The sequence below is a fragment of the Phyllobates terribilis genome, unplaced genomic scaffold (genome assembly GCF_046119375.1).
Source record: "Phyllobates terribilis strain yellow unplaced genomic scaffold, ASM4611937v1 Scaffold_9__5_contigs__length_417890890, whole genome shotgun sequence".
Lineage (NCBI taxonomy): Eukaryota > Metazoa > Chordata > Amphibia > Anura > Dendrobatidae > Phyllobates > Phyllobates terribilis.
Window position 1 is genome coordinate 187,087,607 of NW_027362769.1, and position 26,842 is coordinate 187,114,448.

Consider the following 26,842-nt stretch of genomic DNA (forward strand, 5'->3'; position numbering starts at 1 on the left):
TGCAAATAGCGGATCATTTAAAGGGCACCTGTCACTGCACGGCGGCCCCGCACAATGCGGCTGTCACCTCCTCACATGCAGGAGGGAAGGCGCTGGCTTCTGAGTGGCGGGACGGCGGGGCGCTACCTTCATTAGTGGGGGCTTGTCTACTCTTGTGCATGCCCCCTTTATCTAATGGATTGGTTACCGTGCCAGGGGCTGCTCCTAGCTGTGGTGCTGCTATTGTGCGTCCGGAGGCTTTTTTTTTTTACAAACTGTAATAAATAGACTAAATTGAAATCCTCCCCCCAATATCTGAAGGGTCTTTGCTAAGATTGTCATTGATTTCAACCTTAGAAACCGTTTGCCCTCATCACCTGCATCCGGTGCGTGGGAGCATGGATGCCAGACCTCAGCCCTCTGTATTATTACCGGCATTACATTCCCACAGGGCTCGTCAATAGACCTTAGAAATAAAGCGCAAATATGGTAGAGCTTTCCTCTTCAGTGAAAGATGTCTGCTCTGATGTCCTAATATGAAGATGGAAGAGATGGCTTTAATTGGATTTAATGTTGTATGAAAATTTCATTTTAAAATTGCAGCACAAGGATGAAAGTAACTGATATTCTGAAAAATTATTGCAAATTGTTGTCTTGTGATTTTGATATGCTGTATCTCCCATCCCGGGTGCAGCTCTCCATGTGCCATCTTTCAGGTTTCTCCCCTGTGCACGAGGCTTTATGATCTCTGATCCCGGGTGCAGCTCTCCATGTGCCATCGTTCAGGCTTCTCCTCGGTGCACAAGGCTTTATGATCTCTGATCCCGGGTGCAGCTCTCCATGTGCCATCGTTCAGGTTTCTCCTCGGTGCACAAGGCTTTATGATCTCTGATCCCGGTGCAGCTCTCCATGTGCCATCTTTCAGGCTTCTCCCCGGTGTCCGAGGCTTTATGATCTCTGATCCCGGGTGCAGCTCTCCATGTGCCATCATTCAGGCTTCTCCTCGGTGCACGAGGCTTTATGATCTCTGATCCCGGGTGCAGCTCTCCATGTGCCATCGTTCAGGTTTCTCCCCGGTGTCCGAGGCTTTATGATCTCTGATCCCGGGTGCAGTTCTCCATGTGCCATCGTTCAGGCTTCTCCCCTGTGCACGAGGCTTTATGATCTCCCGTCCCGGGTGCAGCTCTCCATGTGCCATCGTTCAGGCTTCTCCCCGGTGCATGAGGCTTTATGATCTCTGATCCCGGGTGCAGCTCTCCATGTGCCATCGTTCAGGCTTCTCCTCGGTGCACAAGGCTTTATGATCTCTGATCCCGGGTGCAGCTCTCCATGTGCCATCGTTCAGGCTTCTCCCCGGTGCACGAGGCTTTATGATCTCCCGTCCCGGTGCAGCTCTCCATGTGCCATCGTTCAGGCTTCTCCCCGGTGCACGAGGCTTTATGATCTCTGATCCCGGGTGCAGCTCTCCATGTGCCATCGTTCAGGCTTCTCCCCGGTGCACGAGGCTTTATGATCTCCCATCCCGGTTGCAGCTCTCCTTGTGCCATCGTTCAGGCTTCTCCCCGGTGCACGAGGCTTTATGATCTCTGATCCCTGGTGCAGCTCTCCTTGTGCCATCGTTCAGGCTTCTCCCCGGTGCACGAGGCTTTATGATCTCTGATCCCGGGTGCAGCTCTCCTTGTGCCATCGTTCAGGCTTCTCCCCGGTGTTCGAGGCTTTATGATCTCCCGTCCCGGTGCAGCTCTCCATGTGCCATCGTTCAGGCTTCTCCCCGGTGCACGAGGCTTTATGATCTCCCATCCCGGTTGCAGCTCTCCATGTGCCATCGTTCAGGCTTCTCCCCGGTGTTCGAGGCTTTATGATCTCCCGTCCCGGTGCAGCTCTCCATGTGCCATCGTTCAGGCTTCTCCCCGGTGTTCGAGGCTTTATGATCTCCCGTCCCGGTGCAGCTCTCCATGTGCCATCGTTCAGGCTTCTCCCCGGTGTTCGAGGCTTTATGATCTCCCGTCCCGGTGCAGCTCTCCATGTGCCATCGTTCAGGCTTCTCCCCGGTGTTCGAGGCTTTATGATCTCCCATCCCGGTTGCAGCTCTCCATGTGCCATCGTTAAGGCTTCTCCCCGGTGTTCGAGGCTTTATGATCTCCCATCCCGGTTGCAGCTCTCCATGTGCCATCGTTCAGGCTTCTCCCCTGTGCACGAGGCTTTATGATCTCCCGTCCCGGGTGCAGCTCTCCATGTGCCGTCGTTCAGGTTTCTCCCCTGTGCACGAGGCTTTATGATCTCCCGTCCCGGGTGCAGCTCTCCATGTGCCATCGTTCAGGCTTCTCCCCGGTGCATGAGGCTTTATGATCTCTGATCCCGGGTGCAGCTCTCCATGTGCCATCTTTCAGGCTTCTCCCCGGTGTCCGAGGCTTTATGATCTCTGATCCCGGGTGCAGCTCTCCATGTGCCATCATTCAGGCTTCTCCTCGGTGCACGAGGCTTTATGATCTCTGATCCCGGGTGCAGCTCTCCATGTGCCATCGTTCAGGCTTCTCCTCGGTGCACAAGGCTTTATGATCTCTGATCCCGGGTGCAGCTCTCCATGTGCCATCGTTCAGGTTTCTCCTCGGTGCACAAGGCTTTATGATCTCTGATCCCGGTGCAGCTCTCCATGTGCCATCTTTCAGGCTTCTCCCTGGTGTCCGAGGCTTTATGATCTCTGATCCCGGGTGCAGCTCTCCATGTGCCATCATTCAGGCTTCTCCTCGGTGCACGAGGCTTTATGATCTCTGATCCCGGGTGCAGCTCTCCATGTGCCATCGTTCAGGTTTCTCCCCGGTGTCCGAGGCTTTATGATCTCTGATCCCGGGTGCAGTTCTCCATGTGCCATCGTTCAGGCTTCTCCCCTGTGCACGAGGCTTTATGATCTCCCGTCCCGGGTGCAGCTCTCCATGTGCCATCGTTCAGGCTTCTCCCCGGTGCATGAGGCTTTATGATCTCTGATCCCGGGTGCAGCTCTCCAAGTGCCATCATTCAGGCTTCTCCTCGGTGCACGAGGCTTTATGATCTCTGATCCCGGGTGCAGCTCTCCATGTGCCATCGTTCAGGTTTCTCCCCGGTGTCCGAGGCTTTATGATCTCTGATCCCGGGTGCAGTTCTCCATGTGCCATCGTTCAGGCTTCTCCCCTGTGCACGAGGCTTTATGATCTCCCGTCCCGGGTGCAGCTCTCCATGTGCCGTCGTTCAGGTTTCTCCCCTGTGCACGAGGCTTTATGATCTCCCGTCCCGGTGCAGCTCTCCATGTGCCATCGTTCAGGCTTCTCCCCGGTGCACGAGGCTTTATGATCTCTGATCCCGGGTGCAGCTCTCCATGTGCCATCGTTCAGGCTTCTCCCCGGTGCACGAGGCTTTATGATCTCCCATCCCGGTTGCAGCTCTCCTTGTGCCATCGTTCAGGCTTCTCCCCGGTGCACGAGGCTTTATGGTCTCTGATCCCTGGTGCAGCTCTCCTTGTGCCATCGTTCAGGCTTCTCCCCGGTGTTCGAGGCTTTATGATCTCCCGTCCCGGTGCAGCTCTCCATGTGCCATCGTTCAGGCTTCTCCCCGGTGTTCGAGGCTTTATGATCTCCCGTCCCGGTGCAGCTCTCCATGTGCCATCGTTCAGGCTTCTCCCCGGTGTTCGAGGCTTTATGATCTCCCATCCCGGTTGCAGCTCTCCATGTGCCATCGTTCAGGCTTCTCCCCGGTGTTCGAGGCTTTATGATCTCCCGTCCCGGTGCAGCTCTCCATGTGCCATCGTTCAGGCTTCTCCCCGGTGCACGAGGCTTTATGATCTCCCATCCCGGTTGCAGCTCTCCTTGTGCCATCGTTCAGGCTTCTCCCCGGTGCACGAGGCTTTATGATCTCCCGTCCCGGTGCAGCTCTGCATGTGCCATCGTTCAGGCTTCTCCTCGGTGTTCGAGGCTTTATGATCTCCCGTCCCGGTGCAGCTCTCCATGTGCCATCGTTCAGGCTTCTCCTCGGTGCACGAGGCTTTATGATCTCTGATCCCGGGTGCAGCTCTCCTTGTGCCATCGTTCAGGCTTCTCCCCGGTGTTCGAGGCTTTATGATCTCCCATCCCGGTTGCAGCTCTCCTTGTGCCATCGTTCAGGCTTCTCCCCGGTGCACGAGGCTTTATGATCTCCCGTCCCGGTGCAGCTCTGCATGTGCCATCGTTCAGGCTTCTCCTCGGTGTTCGAGGCTTTATGATCTCCCGTCCCGGTGCAGCTCTCAATGTGCCATCGTTCAGGCTTCTCCTCGGTGCACGAGGCTTTATGATCTCTGATCCCGGGTGCAGCTCTCCTTGTGCCATTGTTCAGGCTTCTCCCCGGTGCACGAGGCTTTATGATCTCTGATCCCGGGTGCAGCTCTCCTTGTGCCATCGTTCAGGCTTCTCCCCGGTGTTCGAGGCTTTATGATCTCCCGTCCCGGTGCAGCTCTCCATGTGCCATCGTTCAGGCTTCTCGCCGGTGCACGAGGCTTTATGATCTCCCGTCCCGGTGCAGCTCTCCTTGTGCCATTGTTCAGGCTTCTCCCCGGTGCACGAGGCTTTATGATCTCTGATCCCGGGTGCAGCTCTCCTTCTGCCATCGTTCAGGCTTCTCGCCGGTGCATGAGGCTTTATGATCTCTGATCCCGGGTGCAGCTCTCCTTGTGCCATCGTTCAGGCTTCTCCCCGGTGTTCGAGGCTTTATGATCTCTGATCCCGGGTGCAGCTCTCCATGTGCCATCGTTCAGGCTTCTCCCCGGTGCACGAGGCTTTATGATCTCCCGTCCCGGTGCAGCTCTCCATGTGCCATCGTTCAGGCTTCTCCCCGGTGCACGAGGCTTTATGATCTCTGATCCCGGTGCAGCTCTCCTTGTGCCATCGTTCAGGCTTCTCCCCGTTGCACGAGGCTTTACTGATGTCTATCCTTGGCTGCTGGGCGTCTCTGTAGCGTTGTGATTGTGTCTCTGGGTGGGACGCTGAGCGGAAATCTGGTCATTTATACTCAGATCAGTTGTTTGTATTTGTGTAGTGATCACTTAATCATCTGATTTGTGTTGTTTTCTCTTTCTGACACTTTATATTAAAAAATCTCTTGTTTGTCTGTTGCGTTTTGTAATAAGTGGTGATCTTGCATTCAGATTCTCAGCAGGTTAATAATTACATTTCTTTTATTTTCCCTAGTAATGGCCGTTTCCTGATGATCGTCTTGGCCTACGCCATCCCTCTGGGGTTCTACGCTGGCTGGTCGGGGGTTTTGGATCTCATTTTAACCCCAATTCATGTTAATCAAGTGAGTCTACGATGTGGTGGATAGTCCTTCAGTGAGTTAAGCGCTGGCTGTCTACTCTGTGGGCAGATGCTACCGAGAGCCGGACGTCTCGGCGCTGACTCTGCGAGCAGATGCTGCCGAGATCCGGACGTCTCAGCTCTGACTCTGCGGGGCAGATGCTGCCGAGAGCCGGACGTCTCAGCTCTGACTCTGCGGGGCAGATGCTGCCGAGAGCCAGACGTCTCAGCTCTGACTCTGCGGGGCAGATGCTGCCGAGAGCCGGACGTCTCAGCTCTGACTCTGCGGGGCAGATGCTGCCGAGAGCCGGACGTCTCGGCGCGGCCTCTGCGGGCAGATGCTGCCGAGAGCCGGGCGTCTCGACTCTGCAGAGTCCATTCGTTCACCAGAATTATCATCAGTCTCCTTCCCTGAATTAATTCCTGTGGTGCTGGTCATCTCCGCACATAATAACCAGGACATGATCCCAGCTTATACCGGCACAATAGTTGTGAAGCCGCTGTACCAGGACTATATCGCTCACTTTATTTTACTGCAGTTGCATGTTTCACTTTACTTCTGCACTTCTGTGATTCAAACTCGGGTGCTAATAAGAGCTTATGTCTTCTTGGTTTGGACCTAAAGCTGTCGGCGCTCTGTACCTTTTTAAGGTCATTGCAGGGGGTGTATCACTGCATATTGTGTATAGTGTGGCGCCCTCTGGTGTTCAGTGCAGGGAATGGTGCATGTGCAGCTTATGAGCTGAGCTTCGGCGGTTGCACATGCTCAGTCAGCTCTTTGCACAATGATCATCTACACAGCAGGCCGGCCAATAGGAGAAGCTTTATGCCCGCGGTTTGGAGAAGAGCGCTTATTCCGATTGGCTGCCCAGTAGTGAACAGAGGATCGCTATACGGACGCCCGGCGGTGACGGATCTACCGTGTGTCTCATAAGTAATCTCCCTGGTCCTCTGTTCACAGGTGGATGCCGGCTGGATCGGCTTCTGGTCAATTGTCGGCGGATGTTTTGTAGGAATTGCTGTGGGAAGGTAAGAAAATCATATTTGCAGTGTATGTGTGTGTATGTATGTATGTGTGTATATATATATATATATATATATATATATATATATATATATATATATATATATATATATATATATATATATATATATATATATATATATATATATATATATATATATATATATATATGTGTGTGTTACATAGTTTATAAGGCCGAAAAAAGACAAGCGTCCGTCCAGTTCAGCCTATTTCTTGTGCACTGCAGCTATTCTGCAGCGTTGATCCAGGGGAAGGCAAAAAAAAAAAAACATGCGGTATAGGCCAATTTACATCATTGAGGAAAAATTCACTTCCCGACACCAATCTGGCAGTCAGATTAAATCCCAAACCACCGACTCCTCAATTATCCCCGACTCTGATCCCACAGCCCCGGTCACTACTGAGCGTGTATATAAAGTGCAGCAGATTCACCTCAACTAAAAGCCGAGATCCTGAGATCAGGAACAGAACATTTATAGGACATTTCAGAACGTTCCCAAACTCTTATAAAAACATTTACAGCACATCCTGCATTGATATATGTGTGTGTGCATCTGTGCCAAGAGAGCTCAGGACCTGCGGCCGCCTCCAGAACCAGCTCATGTTGTAGCGGGATCTGACCTCAGTGCTGGAGACTTTTGAGGACTGTTGTGGGCTCCTTTTGTTGCTCTAGTCTGGGGAACACATTAGTGTATGCACGTACGCCACTAATTGATGTCCTCTGCGGATGCTCTTGGAGTTATTTTTCACGCTGGACACGGATAAATCTGCTCTTCCCCGTTGATTTATGGGGATCTCGCACGTCCAGTCTTCCCTGTCCAGGGGCGCAGGGCTGAGAAGCCAATTTCCCAGTAAATGTAGCGGTCATCGATGCATCTGCTCGCGGCTGACAGCAGCGCCGAGGCTGAAACCACAACGGGGCCCGTCTCCAGGAACCTAATGAGACTCGGGGCTGCTCATCTGTCTTTTCTGGAGGACTGGATCCATGACAGGCCCGGCCATAATAATCTGCTGAAAGTTGTAATCAGGAAAATGAGGTCGTAATTCTTGTCACATTTCACAGATTTCTCTGCGCTGAAGTGCGGCTGTGGCGGTGCGGTTACTCCATCCAAAACGCCTTCTGTGTTTTTCTTCTACCAGATGCTGATGTTTAGCAAAGGCAGAAATCTCACAATTTCAGCGTGATCCTGTCATTTTCTGCAAATGATTCCTCCGCTCCGTCCTTGACGACAACCTGTAATTGTGTTTCCTGAACTGGTTAATTACAAACTCCATCTTTTAATTCCTTTTTTGGAGGCAGATCCTCGTATGTTTTCCTGTTCGTCTCGGCCGGGAAAAGCGGCCCGAGGAGACAGATACTTGGGGCTGCGCCTGGTGCGAGGTCCTAATCCAACCCCAGCACCGCTGCCTGCCTACCTGCCTGCCTACCTGCCTGCCTACCTGCCTGCCTACCTGCCTGCCTACCTGCCTGCCTACCTGCCTGCCTACCTGCCTGCCTACCTGCCTGTCTACCTGCCTGTCTACCTGCCTGTCTACCTGCCTGTCTACCTGCCTGTCTACCTGCCTGTACACCATGTGAGAGGTTGTTAGTCCTGCCCCGGCTAAGGCTATGATGTAAGAAGCTCCGAAAGAAAGGAACATTCTGACTACAAGACAAGACCCAAGGAGACTATGTTCATTTCCCCACGATTGCTGCACGTCTGATCTCTTGATGATGGGGGGTGACTGGTTATTGATGATGGGGGGTGATTCTGCTCGGTGATATGTTTTCTGCAGTTGTAATGATCGTCTCTTCTTTCTTCCCAGGTTTGCAGATTCTGTCCGGGCTGTTCTGAAGCCCATACTTGTCCTTCTCTTTTCGGGGGCCACACTTTCAGCTACGTGGTTCACACTGACGTTTTTAAGCCGCATCACCCACCTTCCTCTGACCACAGGTGCGTGCACACAGGTCGTCTTTTCTTCTATCATTCATGTTGTATTTTAGTCCAGCAGTAAATATCCGCAGCGCTGTAGGCACGGGAGAAAATGGCGAGAAAATTGGTTTGGTCGCTTTTTGTTGCAGCCAAACCAACCGCATTTCTGGCATTTCAATTTTTTTCTCCCATCTTTATGGGTTAATTTTATATTTTGATAGTTTTGGATTTTTATTCCCCTAGCTGGCATGACAAACCATCGCCTCTCCGTGGGATTGGTAATCGAGGAGGATGGTGAGGGCAGATAGGAGCCTGTGCACAAACTGACCGTTGCGCTGTTTATTTGCTGTGGACATTGGTTAAACAGCAGCGATCGGGGCTTAGCTCCACTCACTGTTATAGGAAGAGGCGGGCTACATATCACCGCCGGCGTCTCCTGGGTTTGGTGCGGGCTCAGCTGCTGCGCCCGCTCTCTACATCGGGGGCTCTTCACACCCTCTGTCCCTCATGTCCCCCTCCATCTATATTCCATCTGCTGTGGGATTTTATCTGATGTTGTGTTTTGGGAGGCGTCTTTTTTTTTTTTGTGCTTTATGATATTTTGTCGCACTTTTTTTTTTTTTTTTTTTTTTTTATATATCTGTTATAGGGTTTCCTTTGTTTTAGTTTTATTTTGCAGGGGTGGGATTGCCACCTGATTGATTGAGTTTGAGGGGTATGGCCTCGGCATGGGGCGCTGGATCTGGATTTGGCTTTTCGTGTGCTTATATACAAGTAGTTTTGTGCTTTTTGCCTTGTGGAATTTACATAGCGAATGTAATAAAATGCTTGTGCATTGATTTTCACGTCCTCGTGTACAGTATTGTTCCCTCTGTACGGCTCGGTGCCACCTCTCGGGTGCGGTAGCTGCAATGTGTAACCAGCGTCATATAGTGTCACCTGTAAGAAATGGTGGAATGGAAAAGCGATGCTGAAACTAGACAAAGTGCACACAAAATGCCAGAAATTAGAATTCTTCAGTATTAGCTTCCAGACGTACTCACAGCAGTGCATCCGCTTCTGTGTCACCTCCGATCTGGAGGGATAAAGCCGCTCACACTAGTTACATAGTGGTGGTCTTACGCCTGCTGTAATGGCTGATCTGGAGGGGTAAAGCCGCTCACACTAGTTAAATAGTGGTGGTCCTGCGCCTGCTGTGATGGCTGATCTGGAGGGATAAAGCCGCTCACACTAGTTACATAGTGGTAGTCCTGCGCCTGCTGTAATGGCTGATCTGGAGGGATAAAGCTGCTCACACTAGTTACATAGTGGGGGTCCTGCGCCTGCTGTAATGGCTGATCTGGAGGGGTAAAGCCGCTCACACTAGTTACATAGTGGTGGTCCTGCGCCTGCTGTAATGGCTGATCTGGAGGGATAAAGCCGCTCACACTAGTTACGTAGTGGTGGTCCTGCGCCTGCTGTAATGGCCGATCTGGAGGGGTAAAGCCGCTCACACTAGTTGCATAGTGGTGGTCCTGCGCCTGCTGTAATGGCTGATCTGGAGGGATAAAGCCGCTCACACTAGTTACATAGTGGTGGTCCTGCGCCTGCTGTAATGGCGGATCTGGAGGGGTAAAGCCGCTCACACTAGTTACATAGTGGTGGTCTTACGCCTGCTGTAATGGCTGATCTGGAGGGGTAAAGCCGCTCACACTAGTTACATAGTGGTGGTCCTGCGCCTGCTGTAATGGCTGATCTGGAGGGATAAAGCCGCTCACACTAGTTACATAGTGGGGGTCCTGCGCCTGCTGTAATGGCTGATCTGGAGGGATAAAGCCGCTCACACTAGTTACGTAGTGGTGGTCCTGCGCCTGCTGTAATGGCCGATCTGGAGGGGTAAAGCCGCTCACACTAGTTACATAGTGGTGGTCCTGCTACATAGTGGTGATCCTGCGCCTGCTGTAATGGCTGATCTGGAGGGATAAAGCCGCTCACACTAGTTACATAGTGGTGATCCTGCGCCTGCTGTAATGGCTGATCTGGAGGGATAAAGCCGCTCACACTAGTTACATAGTGGTGGTCCTGCGCCTGCTGTAATGGCTGATCTGGAGGGATAAAGCCGCTCACACTAGTTACATAGTGGTGGTCCTGCGCCTGCTGTAATGGCTGATCTGGAGGGGTAAAGCCGCTCACACTAGTTACATAGTGGTGGTCCTGCGCCTGCTGTAATGGCTGATCTGGAGGGGTAAAGCCGCTCACACCAGTTACATAGTGGTGGTCCTGCGCCTGCCGTAATGGCTGATCTGGAGGGATAAAGCCGCTCACACTAGTTACATAGTGGTGATCCTGCGCCTGCTGTAATGGCTGATCTGGAGGGGTAAAGCCGCTCACACTAGTTACATAGTGGGGGTCCTGCGCCTGCTGTAATGGCCGATCTGGAGGGGTAAAGCCGCTCACACTAGTTGCATAGTGGTGGTCCTGCGCCTGCTGTAATGGCTGATCTGGAGGGATAAAGCCGCTCACACTAGTTACATAGTGGTGGTCCTGCGCCTGCTGTAATGGCGGATCTGGAGGGGTAAAGCCGCTCACACTAGTTACATAGTGGTGGTCCTGCGCCTGCTGTAATGGCTGATCTGGAGGGATAAAGCCGCTCACACTAGTTACATAGTGAGGGTCCTGCGCCTGCTGTAATGGCTGATCTGGAGGGGTAAAGCCGCTCACACTAGTTACATAGTGGGGGTCCTGCTGTAATGGCTGATCTGGAGGGATAAAGCCGCTCACACCAGTTACATAGTGGGGGTCCTGCGCCTGCTGTAATGGCTGATCTGGAGGGGCAAAGCCGCTCACACTAGTTACATAGTGGTGGTCCTGTGCCTGCTGTAATGGCCGATCTGGAGGGGCAAAGCCGCTCACACTAGTTACATAGTGGGGGTCCTGCGCCTGCTGTAATGGCTGATCTGGAGGGGTAAAGCCGCTCACACTAGTTACATAGTGGGGGTCTTGCGCCTGCTGTAATGGCCGATCTGGAGGGATAAAGCCGCTCACACTAGTTACATAGTGGGGGTCTTGCGCCTGCTGTAATGGCCGATCTGGAGGGATAAAGCCGCTCACACTAGTTACATAGTGGTGGTCCTGCGCCTGCTGTAATGGCTGATCTGGAGGGGTAAAGCCGCTCACACTAGTTACATAGTGGTGGTCCTGCGCCTGCTGTAATGGCGGATCTGGAGGGGTAAAGCCGCTCACACTAGTTACATAGTGGTGGTCCTGCGCCTGCTGTAATGGCTGATCTGGAGGGGTAAAGCTGCTCACACTAGTTACATAGTGGGGGTCCTGCGCCTGCTGTAATGGCTGATCTGGAGGGGTAAAGCCGCTCACACTAGTTACATAGTGGTGGTCCTGCGCCTGCTGTAATGGCTGATCTGGAGGGGTAAAGCCGCTCACACTAGTTACATAGTGGTGGTCCTGCGCCTGCTGTAATGGCTGATCTGGAGGGGTAAAGCCGCTCACACTAGTTACATAGTGGTGGTCCTGTGCCTGCTGTAATGGCTGATCTGGAGGGATAAAGCCGCTCACACTAGTTACATAGTGGGGGTCCTGCGCCTGCTGTAATGGCCGATCTGGAGGGGTAAAGCCGCTCACACTAGTTACATAGTGGGGGTCCTGCGCCTGCTGTAATGGCGGATCTGGAGGGGTAAAGCCGCTCACACTAGTTACATAGTGGTGGTCCTGTGCCTGCTGTAATGGCTGATCTGGAGGGGTAAAGCCGCTCACACTAGTTACATAGTGGTGGTCCTGCGCCTGCTGTAATGGCTGATCTGGAGGGGTAAAGCCGCTCACACTAGTTACATAGTGGGGGTCCTGCGCCTGCTGTAATGGCCGATCTGAAGGGATAAAGCTGCTCACACTAGTTACATAGTGGGGGTCCTGCGCCTGCTGTAATGGTGGGCAGTCGTGTTTTTTTCTGCGTTTTTTCAGTTTTTGCTTAGGTCTATGTCTTGTGCCACTTGTGGGCAGCTGTACAATGTTGCCGGTCATCTGATCGCCTTGTGCCTCGTTTGCGGGCCGTGGGCAGGGTGCATGCACCACGTGGCGACTCCTGCCTTTTACCGTCTAATTAACTTGTTTGTCTGATTGTTTCTTCATCTGACACTTTTTCTCGGAAGATCCTCGTCTCCTGCTCGCACGTAATGAAATGTTTAACCTTCTGCAGAAGGTCGATGGTTACAGAATAATTACTCATTTAAATGAGATTTCTTACTGGGTCGTCAGTCCGCTTCCATCTCCTGTGCGCGGCCCTGCCGAGGGTCTGATCCGTGCCCTTGCTGGCGGCTCGTTTTCTGGAACGTCCCCTAAAAATAATGGAATATCTTTTTTTTGCATAATGTCACGTTTCTTCATAGCATAGACATCAGTTCATGGCGGCTCTGGAGGCGGCTGTGATGAGCGCAGGAGTTTCTCGGTGTCTTGGCGCGGAGCTTCGTATCTGCAGGGTCGTTACCTTTTGCGTCAGATGTTTTGTGTTTGAGGTCGGCGCTTTTCCTGACCGCACTGAATTGCGCAGTTGGCGGCGGAGCTCGTCCTCGCATCTGACTAATGACTCGTAAATCTGCCTGACTGGAGCGTTCTAGCCGTTCCTCTCCATTACATGAAGATATAAAGGACGTGCAGACGTTTAGAGGTGCGCTGCGGCTCGCCGTCAGGAAACTGAGCCAAGTGTTGTAAATGTCTGCAGATATTGTTGGCGTTGGTCGCATCAGGAGAAAGCGGCTGCAGATGAAACCTTTCTTACATCCAGATATTGTACTTGTTACTACAGACGCTCCTAGCGGGATCCTGGGTCCCCGGCCACCGACGGTGAGCCTCTGTAGGGGGCCAGCCCATGGACGGCGAGCCCTCCTGTAGGGGGCCAGCCCACGGACGGCGAGCCCTCCTGTAGGGGGCCAGCCCACGGACGGCGAGCCCTCCTGTAGGGGGCCAGCCCACGGACGGCGAGCCCTCCTGTAGGGGGCCAGCCCACGGACGGCGAGCCCTCCTGTAGGGGGCCAGCCCACGGACGGCGAGCCCTCCTGTAGGGGGCCAGCCCACGGACGGCGAGCCCTCCTGTAGGGGGCCAGCCCACGGACGGCGAGCCGCTGCTTCCCTGAGTTTTCAGTTTTAAATTTTGGTAAATCCGCCGTTCGGTTCCAGAGATGCGCAACATTATCATTTTCATAATCTTTACCAATTGGGCGTGTCTCGCAGGATTCTCTGGGGATGTGTCTTCAGGCTGCTCTTTACAATTAACCTGAGCAATGCCCCCTTGGTAAAGACCATAAAAATTGGCACTAAACAAAAGGTGCGTATCTCTAAAAACATGGTGGATTTAAAAAAACAAAAAACACAAAACTCAGGGAAGCGGTGCAAAAACTGGGCACTGTTGAACAGGTGACAAATCCTCGGCGACAACCAGAGTCGTGCTGACTTCGGCACCACCTGCCGGACTCCCCGGCACTACTCCAGACTAGCAGGGCCAACGTGTGACGTCATGCGCATGTCACACTTCACCTATTAATGGGAAGAGGCTGTGAAATGCCGGGAGTAGGCGGAGGGTCTCGGGACTCTCGATCGGTGGCTACTGACATGAACGCTGGACCAGCGTCCTGCAAATCTTTTAGCTGAACTCTGATCTATGTCACAATGTCCTTAGTACAGGAAACATGGAGACCTGTGACTGCAGCAGCCGACCTCCGACCACGTTGCAGGAAGCTTTCATTCCACTTTGGTGTTATATGTCACTTTAGCACAAAGATTTTAAAGAGGTTTTCTGGGGTTTATTTGTTGATGTCTTATCCTTTAGGATAGGTGAAAAATATCTGCTCTGTAGGGGCCTGACAGCTGGCACCCCCGCCGGTCACCTGTTTTCCGCTCCTGCGCAGATGGACATTACATCGGTGACCTAGCAGCACAGCGCTGTACACTGTAGTGGCCGTTCTGGGTACTGCAGCTCTGCACCCTTACAGGAGCTGACCTGCAGAAGCCAAGAACGGCCGCTGCACCTCGGATTGTGGGGGCGCTGGCTGTTGGACCCCCACTGATCTGATATTGATGACATTAGTCCTGAGAAACTCATTTAACTGCGATTGCACAAGATCCCTTCTGTTGTTTTTTTTGCTATAACTAATGTGGGGTCTCTAGAGAAGAAGCCAAAAAGAACAATGGTTGTTTCTGCGGAGTCCGGCATTTAATATTATGGCGGCACAGTTTGTGTAACCCTCGTGCTAATGAAAGTTGCAGATGTTTAATTAAAGCTAAACCTGTACATCGCCCATGTGAACGTTGAAACTTTGCTGAGTGACTTTGTGTTTTGTGACGCAGCGACCCTGTATACCTCATGTATCCTGATTGGTGTCTTCCTCAACGGCACGGTGCCAATCTTCTTCGAGACGTTTGTGGAGACGGTCTACCCTGTCCCGGAGGGGATCACCTGCGGCTTTGTCACCTTCCTGAGTAATATCTTCACCGGACTTTTGCTGGTGTTTTTAACTTTTTATCACACAGGTAAGTGGACGATACAGAAGATCACATTCAGTGCTTGATACAGAAACGTAGAGTTCAAGGACTGTGGGTGGGTTACTCCAGTGTGTGTGTGTGTGTGTGTGTGTGTGTGTGTGTGTGTGTGTGTGTCCGGATGGCGTCCTTAAAGGGGTTATGCACCGACATACAATAATATTTTTTTTTGTGCGTTCTAGAATGACCAGTTTTAGAATTTGTGGAGAACTGCACCTGTAAATAAATGTTGGCGTACATTTGAACAAGGGTTTATGAGGACTGCTATTCGGGGACTTGATGATGACTGGGTCTAGCTCTTGCATGGTTGAGGCCGGCAGCGCCCCTCCTGCCCTCGCCGAAGGCCGGCAGCGCCCCTCCTGCCCTCGCCGAAGGCCAGCAGCGCCCCTCCTGCCCTCGCCGAAGGCCGGCAGCGCCCCTCCTGCCCTCGCCGAAGGCCGGCAGCGCCCCTCCTGCCCTCGCCGAAGGCCGGCAGCGCCCCTCCTGCCCTCGCCGAAGGCCGGCAGCGCCCCTCCTGCCCTCGCCGAAGGCCGGCAGCGCCCCTCCTGCCCTCGCCGAAGGCCGGCAGCGCCCCTCCTGCCCTCGCCGAAGGCCGGCAGCGCCCCTCCTGCCCTCGCCGAAGGCCGGCAGCGCCCCTCCTGCCCTCGCCGAAGGCCGGCAGCGCCCCTCCTGCCCTCGCCGAAGGCCGGCAGCGCCCCTCCTGCCCTCGCCGAAGGCCTCTGCCTCTGTTCAGCATCTGAGCCGTCATAACAAGAGTTTGAATGGCCGACCGCCATAGCTGCGCATCGTGTTTGTTTTCTCCTTGGTAATCAGAGGTGTATCTCGCTATTATCCTGTGTACAGTCTCCACAAAAACCACAACTCGACCCTGGAGCTGGAAGTATCCAGCCAGTGCCCCCAGGAGATGAGGTCCCCGGACCTCCGCTGTATTGTGGCTTACACTCTAGCCGATAGGGCCTTGCGTCAGAGGATAATGTGCCGACTTGCTTCTCCTCGCTGAGGTCCGGCGCTCCGGTAGGAAACCGCCCTGTAACATGGACTGTAAATTAAGGCCGCTGCCCGCTCCTGTGAATGCTTTATTAGGGTACCTGTTACAATTTATTTTAAATTCTTATTCTAAAAATCAATAAAAAAAAAAATGAAATTGGTCACTTCATAATAAAAGCGCTTTGCATATTTTTCCTGTGCTCTTCATGCAGCCTGCAGTGTAAAGAATGAAGGATTTTACTTCGGGTCCTGGCTACTTCCAGGTTTTTGTCTAGATGGACACATGTAATTGCACTTTACCGCTCAGCTCTGATTCATGAAGCTGGGCATTGTGCACACTAGCCTCGATGAGGAGGGCACTGGGGTAAGAAGCGGCGGTCTCAGCTCTTGTGCGCCGGTGACTGCAGTACATTACTGTAGCTATTTTACACCTGTTTCATGGCGTAAGTTATGATGAATTTTCCGGCTGTCTTCAGCCATGCCTCCTCCGCACCAAGCCCCACCCGATTTAAAAAAAAAAAAATGCCAATGCCAACCAGTTTCGCCATAAAAACGCCAAATTCACAATTTCCCAATATTTCAAACTATTTTATGCCACAATTCTGCTGCTGATGATCGTTCGGTGGATCGGGGCTTGTATGTAGCATTTCATAGCTGGCCTGCAGCGCTCGTCACTGGAGCGTTTTTTTTTTTTTTCCGTGGTGTCTACATACAAGCCCCAAGAACATCCTCTCCATTCTCCATCCATATTAATGGATCGGGCTGCACCTTTTTCCCGTAGCCCTTTTGGTCTTGCTCCGGTAATCGGAATCACGCCGTCCTATTGCTGCGGTCCCCATTAATCAGTCGCCACGATTGCCGCGGTTGTAAGGTCAGAGCGCAGCTCCGGATGCAGCGGATAATTGCGTGCTGACATTTTGGGACGCCTGACATTTTGTCTCTAATTCCAGGTAAAAGTTCTGCTTCGCGTATTGATCTCGCCGGGTAGGAAATCCATTCTGAGCGCGCGCCACGTTCTGCGCACACAAATGTTTCAGCTGCTTTTTGTGCTGGAGATTTGGAAAGGACACCGGTCCGCTCCCATCCATGACTCATTTTAATGTCATCATAAAATATATAATTACCCACAAATGATTTAAGGCAGCAGAATGAGCAGCACTGAATAATCCGCAGACGAGGAGGAGACGTTGGGACAATATGTATAATGTCAATTAATGTTTCGGCCATCACTTGGCTGAACTTCACCCCCCAGTCAATGCATGCTGCGCTAAAAAAATCATAAAATGTAAAATCTAGTATTTCTTTCCAAATACAGATGACCGTGGAAATGTGCAGTATGGGCAACGAGCTTCCACATTAACCCCTTACTTCCGCGGTCAGTCTTTTGGTTCTTGGAAGAAGGAGAGGAAAAGACGAAAGCGCAATAACAAAACTTTTATTTTTCCGTCAACATCGCTGCACGAGGGCTTGTGTTTTTCTGAGACGAGTTGCGGTTTTGAATGACCCCATTCATTTTACCGTCCCTGTAACCTGTATCGCGCTGTGTATGGTCCTCTGACGATATAGATGTGGCTCCTGGCCTGCGGTCGCCCGCTCTTGCTGCATCGCGGTCTCTCCTTTCTTCGGGTTGCCGCTGCCCAGTTGTCTCCAGTTCTGCGTACAGCGTTTGTCATTTTAAAGATTGAGCAGAAAAAAAAAAGACCATTTTCTCCTTTTCAGCCTTCAGGAATTAAATTCTGAAGGAGGGCAATATCCAGTTATAAATCCAAGTGCGGCATTCAGGCTGATAAATGTCTCCATCAGGAGCAGCTCAAGCATTGCAATTCCCCGGCGTGGTCTATCCGTCATCTTCCAGGCAGTCATTCCACCGGAGGAGAAGACTGTGCCATTGAGGGATTGATAGAGGCCACAGCATCAATGGAAAAAGAGAGCGGCTCAAATATGCAGTAATGTCCCTGTGTCCGAGAAATTGTATGCCGGGGGGGGGGGGACAAGGCTGTGTAGCATCGGGACAACTATGGATGGAAATGTCCAATGTTCTTTCCTGCTGTACACAAAGGACACGTCACCATAAATGCATCCAGGCATCCGATTATATGCAATTACACACGACTTTGTGGTGACGTTGATCTCTCCCAGGAATGAAGAATCTTTGTTCCTCCAGATGACAGACATGGGTTGGACATTAGATTTGTAGCCTCCATTTATCTCCAGAGCTGCTGTTCTGAAGGTGCAGTTAACACTTTCTGTTTTTGCATTTCTGCAGCATCCAGATATTGCAATCTTGCATAACAATATCATGAGATAAAAAAAGCACGAGATCTGCATTTACTACCTTTTTTATAGCTTTGTGTCTTCCATTTGGTGCATTTACCTCCTGAGATAGCGGAGCGGGTCACTTCTTACCCCCTTTTAGTATAGAGGGGCTTGTCACTGCGCCATTCGCTCCCTGTGGAGCTGCCGTGCTCTGTGCTCGGCTTTTTTCCAGCAGCCCCATAGAGGATTAGAGCAGCAATTGGACATGTGCACTGCCGCTCCATCCTAAGGGAGGTATAGTGCCCGTTCTGTGCAGGTCCCAGCGCTCAGACCCCAAGATCTGCACTTGTACAGCAGATGCAATGTCCTTTGATAATAAAGGAGGGCAGGCCAGCGAGATGGGAGAAGAATCGCATCTTCACACGAGGGATGCTGGACGGAGAGCAGAGAAACAGGGAGGCAACATACATATTGGAGTACTCGCTGCCGATATGGGGGGTATCACTATAGATGGCACAGGGGGTAGTTCTGTATGATGCTGCACATGCATTTATATCATCCTGTATGGGGGGCACAATGATCAGTTCACTGCTGCTGCCGATCGTTTCTCTTTGACGTCGTTTAGTTCCACTCCCTCAGTTGGAGCTGCTTTTTTTTTTTTAGTGGGAGCGTGTGGCGAGTTCTTAGAAGTTGTCCACTACTATTAATGCCCCCATCGATTTAAATTTTATCTTTTTGTAATTACCTTGCATGGTCTTTATTGCCTGTGAGCGGTCAACAATAGTGCTGTGACCCCGGCTGCAGGCGGCTCTGATGTCACAGCACGTTCCGGCTGGAGCCGGGGGTGACCCCTGATTGATGGGTGGTGTGTGTGGTTACCCCGCGTGTCACAGCCCAGCACAGCGCACGGTTTCCCAACGAAAGCTGAGTAGAGGGAAAGCGCTCAGTGGATGCTGGACTGTGACACGTGGGGTGACCCCACACACTCCCCATCAATCAGGGGGTCACGTGATGCCTGGTGAGCGGCCAGTGATAGCGCCACTCACAGGCAATGAAGACCACGCAAGGTACTTACAAAAAGACTTGTTTACAAAATTTAAATTGATGGGGGCATTGTTAATAGTAGTGGACAACCTCTTTAATAAAATATATGCTCACCGAGGAGCACTTAAAATGTACGTCGTCCTCCGACCGCCATGTTGCAACTTACATGTAGAGTTAATGTGTATAATGAATCACTTTCTAAATGCATTACGTTTTACTGGTCCTGTTATACTCCAGAGCTGCACTCACTATTCTGCTGGTGCAGTCACTGTGTACATACATTACATTACTGATCCTGAGTTACACCCTGTATTATACTCCAGAGCTGCACTCACTATTCTGCTGGTGCAGTCAATGTGTACATACATTACTGATCCTGAGTTACCTCCTGTATTATACTCCCGAGCTGCACTCACTATTCTGCAGGCTTTATAGGAGCTTGGCTAAGCTGTTATAGGAAATTGTTTTGCCATATGCTTGCTGATTTTTAATTGAAACAGCAGAATAGTGAGTGCAGCTCTGGAGTATAATACAGGAGGTAACTCAGGATCAGTAATGTAATGTATGTACACAGTGACTGCACCAGCAGAATAGTGAGTGCAGCTCTGGAGTATAATACAGGATGTAACTCAGGATCAGTAATGTAATGTATGTACACAGTGACTGCACCAGCAGAATAGTGAGTGCAGCTCTAGAGTATAATACAGGATGTAACTCAGGATCAGTAATGTAATGTATGTACACAGTGACTGCACCAGCAGAATAGTGAGTGCAGCTCTGAAGTATAATACAGGATGTAACTCAGGATCAGTAATGTAATGTATGTACACAGTGACTGCACCAGCAGAATAGTAAGTGCAGCTCTGGAGTATAATACAGGATGTAACTCAGGATCAGTAATGTAATGTATGTACACAGTGACTGCACCAGCAGAATAGTGAGTGCAGCTCAGGAGTATAATACAGGATGTAACTCAGGATCAGTAATGTAATGTATGTACACAGTGACTGCACCAGCAGAATAGTGAGCGCAGCTCTGGAGTATAATACAGGCCATAACTCAGGATCAGTAATGTATGTAGACAGTGAGTGCAGCTCTGCAGTAGAATACTGGGTGTATTTCACTAGCTATATATGTTGCGAGTCCTGGTAGTTTGTATGGCCAGCATTAGTAAGCTCGCCAGCTCTTGGTCCCATGGTGATCTGCCTTGTGCCGCGGTCTCTCGGCTCGGACGCTGTTTGGCTTGTGCCGCGGTCTCTCGGCTTGGACGCTGTTTGGCTTGTGCCGCGGTCTCTCGGCTTGGACGCTGTTTGGCTTGTGCCGCGGTCTCTCGGCTTGGACGCTGTTTGGCTTGTGCCGCGGTCTCTCGGCTTGGACGCTGTTTGGCTTGTGCCGCGGTCTCTCGGCTTGGACGCTGTTTGGCTTGTGCCGCGGTCTCTCGGCTTGGACGCTGTTTGGCTTGTGCCGCGGTCTCTCGGCTTGGACGCTGTTTGGCTTGTGCCGCGGTCTCTCGGCTTGGACGCTGTTTGGCTTGTGCCGCGGTCTCTCGGCTTGGACGCTGTTTGGCTTGTGCCGCGGTCTCTCGGCTTGGACGCTGTTTGGCTTGTGCCGCGGTCTCTCGGCTTGGACGCTGTTTGGCTTGTGCCGCGGTCTCTCGGCTTGGACGCTGTTTGGCTTGTGCCGCGGTCTCTCGGCTTGGACGCTGTTTGGCTTGTGCCGCGGTCTCTCGGCTTGGACGCTGTTTGGCTTGTGCCGCGGTCTCTCGGCTTGGACGCTGTTTGGCTTGTGCCGCGGTCTCTCGGCTTGGACGCTGTTTGGCTTGTGCCGCGGTCTCTCGGCTTGGACGCTGTTTGGCTTGTGCCAGCGGTCTCTCGGCTTGGACGCTGTTTGGCTTGTGCCAGCGGTCTCTCGGCTCGGACGCTGTTTGGCTTGTGCCAGCGGTCTCTCGGCTTGGACGCTGTTTGGCTTGTGCCAGCGGTCTCTCGGCTTGGACGCTGTTTGGCTTGTGCCAGCGGTCTCTCGACTTGGACGCTGTTTGGCTTGTGCCAGCGGTCTCTCGGCTCGGACGCTGTTTGGCTTGTGCCAGCGGTCTCTCGGCTCGGACGCTGTTTGGCTTGTGCCGCGGTCTCTCGGCTCGGACGCTGTTTGGCTTGTGCCGCGGTCTCTCGGCTCGGACGCTGTTTGGCTTGTGCCAGCGGTCTCTCGGCTCGGACGCTGTTTGGCTTGTGCCAGCGGTCTCTCGGCTCGGACGCTGTTTGGCTTGTGCCAGCGGTCTCTCGGCTCGGACGCTGTTTGGCTTGTGCCGTGGTCTCTCGGCTCGGACGCTGTTTGGCTTGTGCCAGCGGTCTCTCGGCTCGGACGCTGTTTGGCTTGTGCCAGCGGTCTCTCGGCTCGGACGCTGTTTGGCTTGTGCCAGCGGTCTCTCGGCTCGGACGCTGTTTGGCTTGTGCCAGCGGTCTCTCGGCTCGGACGCTGTTTGGCTTGTGCCAGCGGTCTCTCGGCTCGGACGCTGTTTGGCTTGTGCCAGCGGTCTCTCGGCTCGGACGCTGTTTGGCTTGTGCCAGCGGTCTCTCGGCTCGGACGCTGTTTGGCTTGTGCCAGCGGTCTCTCGGCTTGGACGCTGTTTGGCTTGTGCCGCTTGTGGTGAGGGCTTTACCTTCGGAGTTGCCCTGCAGTTTTCCTTCCGTTGTGCAGCATCTTGCACGTTCCTGAATGTGAGCTGACTGATTGTGGCAGCGCTGACTGATTGTGGCAGCGCTGCTTATTTCTGGTCATGAGTGCATGTGTTTTATAGACTTCTATGTCCTGAGTGTTTGGTGACGGTCGCTGTGATGTTCTCTTGCTTTTTGTATTCACACAGCAGTGTCCTGGTCGAGCTGGTGCCTCTCGGGGTCTTGTCTCCTCGGCCTCGTGTTTGTTATCTGCTCCAGGGAGTCCAGTGATAAACTGTCTCAGCAGAAGTACACGATCTGAATGTCGGGATTATTCAATGTTGTTTTTTCATTTCCAGACTTGTCGTGGCTGAACTGGTGCCTGACGGGATCCAGCTTTCTCAGCCTGCTCTTTATTGTGTGCTTCAGGGAATCCTATGATAGACTCTATCTTGATGTCTTTATATCTGTGTAATAGCCCCAACCGGGCCGCACACTCCGCTCACGGCACAATTGTCTGGTATTGCACAATAGACTGGAGGAAGACGAGCGACGCGAGACCAGCGGTCTGATATTAACAACTAAATAAAAGGTCCCGCGTGTGTATTTTACTCCTGATCCTGGAAAGTGAGGAGCATCAATTACCAGGGACGTCGTCTGCTCTCGCTGCCTTCGAGGGATATTAATGGAGGTGAAGGATTAATGCTCACCATGAATACGTGGAGTCTAATCACCGTTTGTCACATGGAAGCTTCACAATCTGCTGACACCTTACACGATGGGGAGATGTGGGCAACGTCTGATACAAATGGTCAGCGTCAATGATACCATATCAACACCCAGGAGCCGAGGACTTGCCCACCTCTGTGTCCGAATATCTGAGGAACTCTATCCCCCAAACTTGTAAGATCTCCAATTAGGTGGCCTTACCATATCATGATATTGAATATACCGTTAAAGCCTTGTGAAACAGAACATTGTAGCCAGACCCTACAGCGATGGCTGCAGTTCTCAAGATGAGAGTAAATGCTCCATTTTCAGCTTTTTTTTTTTTTCCTCCTAGCAGCAAGCAGAGATATTGAAAATGTTGAGAAATCCCTGCAGAGCATTCAATTTACAATGATTAAGCTTTATTTGCCACCTACAATGTTGCTTCTCTGTCATTAATATTGTCAGTATTTTTTGTATATCTGGACACATGTCCATCTGGTTTACTCATTGTTTTATTGTTAGTTCTGCATCTAGACTGGCGCCGGGTTGCCTCCTATTAGGACTCTGGCGCCGGGTTGCCTCCTATTAGGACTCTGGCGCCGGGTTGCCTCCTATTGGGACTCTGGCGCCGGGTTGCCTCCTATTGGGACTCTGGCGCCGGGTTGCCTCCTATTGGGACTCTGGCGCCGGGTTGCCTCCTATTGGGACTCTGGCGCCGGGTTGCCTCCTATTGGGACTCTGGCGCCGGGTTGCCTCCTATTGGGACTCTGGCGCCGGGTTGCCTCCTATTGGGACTCTGGCGCTTCCCAGGTGCCCATTACTTTTTTTTCTTCTACAGCAGAGACCTTCTGATGTCACCTGAGCTTAGATATAGATATATCTCTGTATCTGATGAAAAGGCTGCTGCTCTCCTGGATCTGACATATTTGTTTTTGTGCTTCTCCATTGCTGAGTTGTTCACCTCTTCCCTGTATGTAAATCTAGCATTGCGAGCCATGGGGCTGTGCTCCTGGAGAAGAGTATAAGACCACACCCCCTTGGCTGACAAACTAGGTTTACATACAGCGAAGAAAGAACCAGATCTCAAGAATGGAGAGACGCAGGGACAAATACAAAACTGACCCCAGAATTAGGACTGCAGCATTTACACCAGGTAAAAACTCCTATTTCTGGCAAACGCCAGGTGCTCTTTAAGGATGTTCGCTGTTGGCTTTTTTTGTTACTGGACTGTGCTGGTGTTTGTTGAGTATATCTTTTGCTAGAATTAATTTATCTGTCGCCGTCACTGTAGAAAGGGAATATATGTATCCAATAGTCGTAGTGGAGAGGGGAGATGATGAGCGCTGGCAGCGAGCGCGTTTCGTGAGCTTTCACCACTTTACTACTAATGACAGCAGAGTTGTCATCGCAGCACGACATCCTTTTCCATCCATGATGTCCCTTTAGAGGGAAGATGTAAGAGTGCTCACTTCTTACCCATCATGTCTTGCTTTGTGTTATTGCTCTGCGAGATCATTATCTAGAAATGTCAGTGTAAAGACCGGCTGGGATCAGTTCGGGGGAGATCGTACATTGAATCTCTTGTCCGTATAGCAGCTTTATCTGGAGGTAGTTGTAGTCGTTTTCTAAAATCTACGACGTCTGAGAACTTTCAATCCTGATCTGTTAAGAGAAGCTGTCAATAATACTGAGGCGCCATCTGGAGTTTAGATTCAGCCACCAGTATTTGGATTTAAAACTAAACTATTTGTTCAGCAAAGCGTAGCCACGTCATGCCACGCCACCCACCGCATGTGAAATAGCCCTTGGCCACGGCACGCCACATGTATGGCGATCCTCGTATATGTAATCTGAAGTGTGACCCAATGTGGCCCTGAACCATTGATCCCGGCTCTAGTGTGAAAGGCGGTATGGTGCGTCGTGTGCTCAGACATGGAGGCTCATTTGGCGCAGGACAGTGAGGACTCTATGGGTTACTTTACACATGGTAGCATTGTGTAGATTCCTGTGACTTGCACTGCTCTGAGTGCGTTTGTCAAAATTCATGTTTACTGCAGAAACAACCGCATTCAGGTTAGTGGAAAAGACGTTTAATCACAGAAACTTCTGCAACAAACCTGCATGTGTGAATTCACCCTAGGTCAGGTGTACACACTAGTGTAATGGATTAGACCCAATGTTCAGTGCACAAAATGGTGAAACCCTTTAATTTCCATTGCATATGAATGTTACTTTAAAATCCATGTAAAAAACAACAACCCGTGTACATAGGCTTACTCCTGAAGGTACGTCTAGATGACCGTAGTAAGATCAATCTCCTAGAAAATGTCTGGTGAAGCCTGCACTCGCCACAGCAGATAATCTGCTTATCTGGGAAGTGGTCGATGTGAGACGGTACAGCACTTCACTCCATGGTAATATCCACAATTAAGACCTTTTTATACATGATTTGTCTTTGATGAAGGTTTACTGATCCCAACACTGTCAGTGTGCCGTTTCCTCGTGGCCTCAGATATTCAGGATTATAGGGGGAGCGGCGACTTTGTGGCATTATTTTTCTCTTGTACTTTACTCCATGCTGCTAATATTCTGGGAGGTGGGAATACGAAAAAGTTCCCGTTTTGTTTTGTGTTGATTATCTTGTTCTCTAATTTTGTATATAATGTGATCTGGAATAAAGTTGTTTAATGTCTATCATGAATTATTAACCTGCTCACTGCTAGTACTGTCAGGTAATGCCTTTTTTATAAAGAATTTTCATTGTAATGTGAAATAAAAGTTTTAAATAAATAACTTTTCTGAATGTTTTCTTGTCTTTGATACTAGTGATTACCTTTTAGTCTTCTAAGCAGGATTCTCAGGGACCGGACCCCTGAACACATCAGGAAGCGGACGCTGGTCATGGGCAGGTATACTTACCACCTTATTACCGAGGATTAAGCAATATCAGTGATATGGTATTGCTTGATAGGTTAGTTTATTGAGCATGAGACCAGACTCATGTGTAATGTATCCCTAGGGGGCTGCAGATGTGGTCTTGTGTGTTATGGGAAGGGATACTTGGCACTATACTAACGAGGTTAAACAATTCCAGCAACCTGGTGTTGGACACTTCTTCCAGTTTTCCTACCTTTTCTCCAGGTTCTTTCTCGTGTGAGAAAACCAAAATGGCTTAGAAATGGAGAATTGTAAACCGCTCTGACATACCCAGTGTCATAGTGACGGTCTCTGTGCAATGGAAACTACGGTGTTTGACCATGAAGCCTCTAAAGATCATGAAAGAAAATCTAGTATTGCTCGAGTCTTACAGAGTTCCTTAGCATCTTAATTGGTAAGTCTTATTCTATATGATTACAGGCCAAGCCACTTAGAGCGCTTATCTGTATGTGCCTGCACTTTTTAAGAAATGTGGGCATCCGCAGACTGGGCCTTTACTCTAAATAGAACTGGTTGAAATTGGGCAGAAGTATCCCTAAAGGATACTTACCTTTCAGTAAAATCTGGCCCGATCTCCCAGGTTATAAGGTGTCATGCAGAGCGGGATCGCTCACCCCTTTTTGGTTGACTTTCATTGTGAAGGTGAGATCTCGCGCTTTGCACTAACTCGGTGCTGATTTATTAATTACTGAGTGTTACCAAACAGAAAAAGAGCTCGTGCAGCAGTGCCCTGGGATCCATAACCTGGAAGCTTGGTCCTGACCTTTGGAAGAAATTTAAGGGGGTGTTTAAGACACTAGCGGCACTTTTGATTTTATACTTAGAAAAATATTCTGTGGCTGGCCACTGCTGTCGTAAATACAGACTGGTGACTCTTTAACAGTATGCCATGCTTGCCTTATGGTGAAGCTGACACTGGTCTTGTTTAAGGACTGAGACTTCCTAATAATAAGATTAATTACGTTGACTGAGTGTTGAATATGTCTACAAGTTTTCTAACCTTTTACCAAGTTTGTCTCGTTGAAAATCTAAGTAAACTGCAGAATGGCTAGTTGTCAATGTGTTGACAAGCTATGACCTACCTGCAGCCACAGAAGAATATATGGTATTGCTTGAATATTAGTGATTTTCATCTCCCAAACTGCTGTTAGTCAGTGATTACACCCAGAGAGGATACTGGATAGAAGGCATGCGTCCCTCCAGAGAACCAGACGCTGGTGGTCTTGGTGAGGCATGTACCACTATAACAAGCATTAAATGGTGTCATAGTGAAAATTTTAATGGTCTTCATTCCAGAAACCAAGAAGAGATTCTATTGCTTGACTATTAGTGATTCAATTTAGTGTTTTTTTCACCTGGATGGAAAACCGAAATGGTCTAGAATCTGATAGTAACGAAGACAAAACTATGAATTACATCAACCTGGTGCTAGAATCCTCTACCAGTTTTCTACCTTTCACCAGGGTGGTCTCCTCCACATGGAAAACCTAAACTGCA

General features: G+C 50.8%; 1 protein-coding gene across 2 annotated transcripts in view; it reads left to right on the forward strand.

Moving 5' to 3' along the window:
- SLC49A4 (solute carrier family 49 member 4) overlaps nt 1-25,201 on the forward strand; it is a 55,138-nt gene extending 29,937 nt beyond the window's left edge. Inside the window, exons 5-9 of one of the 2 annotated variants that reach the window (XM_073647517.1) lie at nt 5,172-5,280; nt 6,238-6,305; nt 8,128-8,255; nt 14,568-14,750; nt 22,057-25,201. In XM_073647517.1, the coding sequence (XP_073503618.1) occupies nt 5,172-5,280; nt 6,238-6,305; nt 8,128-8,255; nt 14,568-14,750; nt 22,057-22,172 (604 nt within the window). In that variant the 3' untranslated portion in view covers nt 22,173-25,201. The other variant, XM_073647518.1, reaches the window with a different exon arrangement.
- The last annotated feature ends 1,641 nt before the right edge of the window (nt 25,202-26,842 follow it).